This window comes from Pogona vitticeps, chromosome 5, assembly GCF_051106095.1.
Source record: "Pogona vitticeps strain Pit_001003342236 chromosome 5, PviZW2.1, whole genome shotgun sequence".
Lineage (NCBI taxonomy): Eukaryota > Metazoa > Chordata > Lepidosauria > Squamata > Agamidae > Pogona > Pogona vitticeps.
The window spans coordinates 6,707,584-6,713,583 of record NC_135787.1 but is presented as its reverse complement, the minus strand read 5'-3'; the positions used below and the strand labels follow the sequence as shown (position 1 = coordinate 6,713,583).

At 44.8% G+C, this 6,000-nt stretch overlaps 1 protein-coding gene across 10 annotated transcripts in view; it reads right to left on the bottom strand.

Annotated features, from left to right (window-relative positions):
- Positions 1-1,636: 1,636 nt before the first annotated feature.
- The window catches only part of CTNNA2 (catenin alpha 2), a 578,592-nt gene continuing 574,228 nt past the window's right edge, over positions 1,637-6,000 (bottom strand). For all 10 annotated transcript variants that reach the window (XM_078394460.1, XM_073002097.2, XM_073002098.2 and 7 more), the window contains one exon: positions 1,637-2,908. In XM_078394460.1, the coding sequence (XP_078250586.1) occupies positions 2,621-2,908 (288 nt within the window). In that variant the 3' untranslated portion in view covers positions 1,637-2,620. The remainder of the gene's footprint in view (positions 2,909-6,000) is intronic.

Genomic DNA, 6,000 nt, shown 5'->3' with positions numbered 1-6,000 from the left:
TTGGATATGACTCCTCCTGTTGACTTCAATTAACTGTTAGAGCAGTACAACAATGGAACCAATAACCTCGGGAGGTGGTGAGTGCTTCAAGAGAAAATTGGCCAACCATCCGTCAGATCTGCTTTGATTTCGATTCTTGCCTTATGCTGGGGGTTGGACCCGATAGCCTTATCAACCCATTCCAACTCCATTATTCTAAGGTTCTATGATTAATGGCGTACCAGTGAGATCTCAATATCAGCATGCAGCTAATCTTTGTGGCTGGCAAGACATAACACATTCTTTCAGTGTGAATGGAGGGCATTGATGCTTGACCAGGTCTGTTTCAACCACCATCAAACAGGGCACCCAATGTTCCAAGCACAACCGTATTATCATGTGACATTCCTGAGCGGAAAGTTGTCCGGTTCTTATCTTTGAAGCTTTATTTTTTTTATTTTAAAACTTCTGTGCCATACTCTCTGACATTGTGGCACCTAACGCAGTGAGTGTCATAAGAAAACAAGAGAATATACAACATATATCCCGAAATCATTTGAAAGAGCAGAAACCACCAGGCACGGAAACAGTAAGAGAACAGCCAACAAAGATGAAAAACCAAATCCAATCACGTTCCATCAGCACAAAACACTGTGAGATGTTTAGGTCCATATCTCTGTTCCCTACAGAGAGCAGCTTAGGAGTCCACGGTGGGCTGGCGGAAGCTATCATCTCTGGTTGTGATCTTTGTTTGTGATCTGCGTCTATTCCTTTCCTACAAATCTTGAGAATAATTCAAGAGAAACAGCAAATGGGTTCTCAGAGTAGCTGCCTGCTAAGAAAAAGATGAATTTTATCATAAGCAGTGAAAGATTTTCCTGGATGCAGGTGAACCCTCAAATTGTTTTTGTCCTTCTCACATGCTTATGCTTTCTTATTTGCACTTCAGCTGCAATGCATCTTGATAGATTTTACAATCACATATTCTGCAAACTTGATGTGCCTTCATCTGCAACATTGGTGAGCTCAGAATACCTTAGACACGGCTCCTGGTCACTCTCCCATCCAGAGAGCCCAGGCTCACTCTGCTTCTGCAACAGAGTTCGCTTTTATGCTTTTAACATGCATGTTGAAGGACCATACCTAGTGATCTTAGCCCTTTTTGCTTTAGTAGCTGCAGTGGTAGCTAGCCATGAAAATTATAAATGCTTGGCTTGAGCCTGTACAGATATCGGGATACAGCTGTGTATAGTGTCAGGTAATATATTACACTAATGTGAGGAGGCTGAAGGACAGCTAAGAGGGAGACAACACAAGATCAGATTTTCTAGCGACATGCTGAAATTTCCATGGATGGGAACACCATTTAGGAGAGGTTAGGGGAGGTCCGATACCTCTCCTTCTGTCCTGCAATAATATAGTAGTTCACAGAAGATGGGGCATTGTGGGTGAATGCCTTCTGGTTTTTGAGAAGACTTCAACAGGTATATGAATCTCTAAATAAATGTTCAACCCAACAGTCGTAGCGCTATGCAATATACATTATGGAATGTGTAGGGGGCATGGATAGACATCTCTCGTTCACTCGCTCTGTGCATATATGTGTACATGTAGGTAAAATAACTGAATGGCTGAACATCATGACCCATACCGAGAATTCCAAGGTTAAATAAGTTTATTGAGAATTAGCAGTTACGACGGTATATCAGATACCTTGTAATCCAAAGCTACACCTACATATTCGCCTCTAAATTCTCACATGTGTCAGTTCTCGCATCTCTACACATTCCATCACCGGTTCTTCTATTTCTAATAATATTAATAATAATAATAATATAATTATAATAATAATACAAAAGGCAATGTCAACCACCATGTTGTGCTTCATACTCCACCAGAAGAAATTCAGTTGGCAAAAAGTAAACCATTTTCAGAAAGAAGGAGAGAGGAAAGAGAGCGCGCCAAGAACTTTGTTCATGTCAAACTGGAATTGTTGAAACAGAAGCACTGTCATAACACTACTAGAAATGACTTTTAAAAGTGGGTTAAAAGAAATGTTAATATATATTTTTTAATCATCATTATCTTTGTTAAAAATAATTCACATACCGTAATGGAGGTGACTCAAAGTTAAATCATCTCATTATCCGGCCCACACATTCAAGCATATTGGCTAGTTACATGATTACACTGTAACAAAAGCAATACAAGCCGTTATGGTCTAACCATTAACAATTTCCAGATTTCCCACCTATAAATATTCCAGGCAACCTAATGTTTCTTGCATGCATTAAGGATTTTTTTTTTCCGTCCGTCCGTCCGCGCTGACTGAGGTGCCCTTCCTCCACCCTGGTCTCCCGACACCATTTTTGGGTGGCCACGATTTTGTCGCTTTTGGCCATTGTGGGAAAAGAGGTCAGCGTAACAGACCTCCATTTTAACACAAGAAACACGGTGTGTCTTTCGGGAAGAGAAACTGCAGATTGCTTAAGGACTTTTAATAGAGTCTCAGGTTGCATGCATATTGACACTGCTTCATTTATCTTGGTTCCCCCATGCCAGACGCATACAAGTCGGCAGGTATGCATACAAAAAAAACAAGGAAAGAAATAGAAAACCCTTCGTGGTGAAGCCTAGTGAATTAAAAGGAATCCATCGCTTTAAATTCACTTAGAGCCTGTACGGGAGAAATATGTTTCTTCTGAGACCCTCTTCTCACTCTTGTCTGATATTCCTCCGGCTTTTCTCTCTTGACTAACGGTTTCTTTTCCGGCGCCTTCATCTTCCAAGACACAACCGGCGAGTTGACAGCAGCTGTGCCATAGACTTTTTGATATTTGGTCGAAGCCACGTATGAAGCTTTTACAGTGAGGACCACAGCATTCATCAGGTTTTTAGCTGCTTGGATGAGTGACGTGGCACTGTCCAGCTGGAGGAAAGGAACAGAAAGCAAGGGAGAAGACGGTCAATGTAGGATGGGCTTGGAATCATTTGATCTGGTCATCTTGGTGGAGACACCCTGCACAAATAACTCTTCTACAAAGACAATTAACCGCTGGTGGATTATTTTTTTCCCAGTATGTTGGAATGATAGGAGTGGCAGCTGAGCGTTTAGAGCTGGAACTCTTAATGGTCAATCTGACCAGAAGAGAGGTTGCATATGGGCTCACAACACCCGATCTTACTTGTTCTAAAGCTAAAAGCAGATCTCCAACTGATGCCATACCTAGATCAACATAGAATGAAAGGACAGCCATGGGCGTTAAAGGGTGTGGGTGCAAAACCGGCACAGATGCTTAGGGCACATTAAGCATTAAAGGCTACCAAGGTTTTTTCCTGGCACAGCCTGGCTGTCGTATGTTTTATGACAACTGGTTGTTGTGGGTTTTTCAGGCTCTTTGGCCATGTTCTGAAGGTTGTTCTTCCTGACATTTTGCCAGTCTCTGTGGCCGGCATCTTCAGAGGATAGGAGTAAAACTCTGTGCTCTGGTCTGTGCTACTCCAGATACTCTGTGCTGTCTCTGAAGATGCCGGCCACAGAGACTGGCGAAACGTTAGGAAGAACAACCTTCAGAACACGGCCAAAGAGCCCGAAAAACCCACAACAACCATTAGATCCCGGCCGTGACAACTCTTTGGATAATTTTCTCTCCTTGTAATTTTTGCACCCCTATTCCTTCTGTTCCCTTTGATATTAATCTCTGTGTATACCCATGGACCAATTTCTTCTTTGAGCTGTGTATACTCATGGACCGAATTCTTCTTAGAGATGGAGGCTTCACGTTCATATACGAATTATGAAACCCACTGGCATGGGTGTTCAGCCTGACTACCTCCCACCCCCACCTTCTGGACCACTTACTGCATGGCGTGTGCGGCCAATGTCGTCTTCTGTGCCCCAATTACAGCAGTAGCTCAGCTGCCATAGCCCTGCCTCCCTGGGCCAGCAGGGAGGCAGGGCTATGGCAGCCGAGCTAATGCTACGATTGGGGCGCAGAAGATGACACTGGCCATGCGCACTGCAAGCTGCATGGTAAGCAGTCCGGCAGAGTCTGTGGATGGGAGGCAAGCAGGCCAGCCACCTGTGCCAGGAGGCTTTGTATTTGTATACAGATATGAAGCTCCAGTCCCATTTCTTTTATTATGCTTGGATTGGGGGGGGGGACTCCTCTTCAGCATGTATGTATCAACCTGCTTATCTGAGCTTGGATGTAAATTTCAGCTATCAGTTACCTCTGAACGACTGTTAACAGCCACCATTAAGATCTGCAGTTGTCACCTTCTAAGGGCTCTTACATAAACCTTTAATGGCCACTATTATCACAATGAACAGAAGAAACCTTTTGCTTTCCTATTACATTTTGCATTCTCCCCTCCCAGGTGTGCATTAGATATCTGACAATTGGTGTAATGCACCAGTGGCCCCCAACCTTTTTGACACCATGGACCGGTTTAGCATGCATGCAGGGTGTGTGGGCATCTGTGCGGGCATCTATGTTTGCAGGAGTACGTCTGTGTGTGCATCCGTGCATGCATGGACATGCGTGCATGGGAGGTGCGTGTGTGGGGGTAGCGTATGTGCGTCTGTTCATGTGGGGGTGTGGGAAATCTGTCTCCGCGGCCAGGTCCTGCCAAGGACACAGACCAGTACCAGTCTGCAGCCCAGGGGCTGGGGACCGCTGCTTATACACCATGCATCTGAAGAAGTGCACAGCAGTCCACCAAAAGAAAAAAGAAAGTAAGTAAGAAACAAAGCTTTCAAGGTGACACAAAACTATGTGAAACAAAACTTTCAGACATTATGCAATTCCTACTGAATTTGAAACTGCCAAATGGACTCAAAATTACTTGAAGTCAGCAATGTGTCACTGATGGCTTAAGGATATCCGTATTGATGCCTCAAAATCAGCTGAACAAGCAGACCAAGTCCTCACTTATCATGACTGGTCAGGCAAACTGCATGTATTATTCAGTTATTTATTATTTGTATCTCATTCTTTTATTAAAATAACCCATGTGGCTTATAATACACAAAGAGCATTATTATGTCAGAAGGTAGTGAAAACGATTGGATTGGAAACGCCTGTTTAACCAAACTAGCTAGCCGGTGTGAAACAAGAATCAAACTAGAGGGTAGATTTAGCATGTTTTGGGAAGTGCTCCCTCATGTCATGGAATATATGTCCATCTATTACAATTAGACATGGAGACAAATAACAAAAGGATTGTGCAATTCATGAAAAATCGCTGATTCATTAAATATTTGTCCCTTCATATTCATCAGTTCCAGAGAACCCAATGAATACGAAGGGACGAATATTTCCCCATTTTTATTCATCCCTTAGGGGTCCTATGGCTTGCCCATTCTGCCTATAGGCACCAGCCAGTCCCACAGCCACCCACCCCACAGTCTATCCCCCACCCCCTTCTCCTCCGTACCTTAGCCGCTGCCACCATCCACCACCGCCCAGCGCCGCCATCATCTACTGCTGCTCGCTGCCACCACCATCGATTGCTGCTTGTTGTGGTGGCCTCCGCAGCCATGGCCTGCCGTAAGGGACACTGGCTGCAGCTTCTTTTAGGGCAGGGAAGTTGCAGCTGCCATCTTTGCAAAGGGCAGCCTGGATTCCCTTAGCCTGCCTTGAAGGAATCCAGGCTGCCCCTTACAAAGATGGTGACCACAGCTACTCTTAGGCAAAGGGCAGCCCATAGTGGCAGAGGCCATTGCAGCAAGCAGTGCTGGATGGTGACTGCATAGGCCACTGTGGCATGGGCCTCTGTGGATGGTGGTGGTGGCAGCAGTGCAGACTGCAGCAGCCAAGGTAGGGAGGCAACAGGGGTAGTGGGAAGAGGGCAGGCTGTGGGGGTAGAGGGGTCAGCTTTTTTTAGACCCCCCCCCCACAAACTGACAAATATATTCATGCTTTGTCCATGGGGAGGATATTCGTGCTTCATCAACTTTGACGGACCACGAAGCACAACAACTCGCCAAAATGGCAATTCATTCCCAGCTCTAATTAT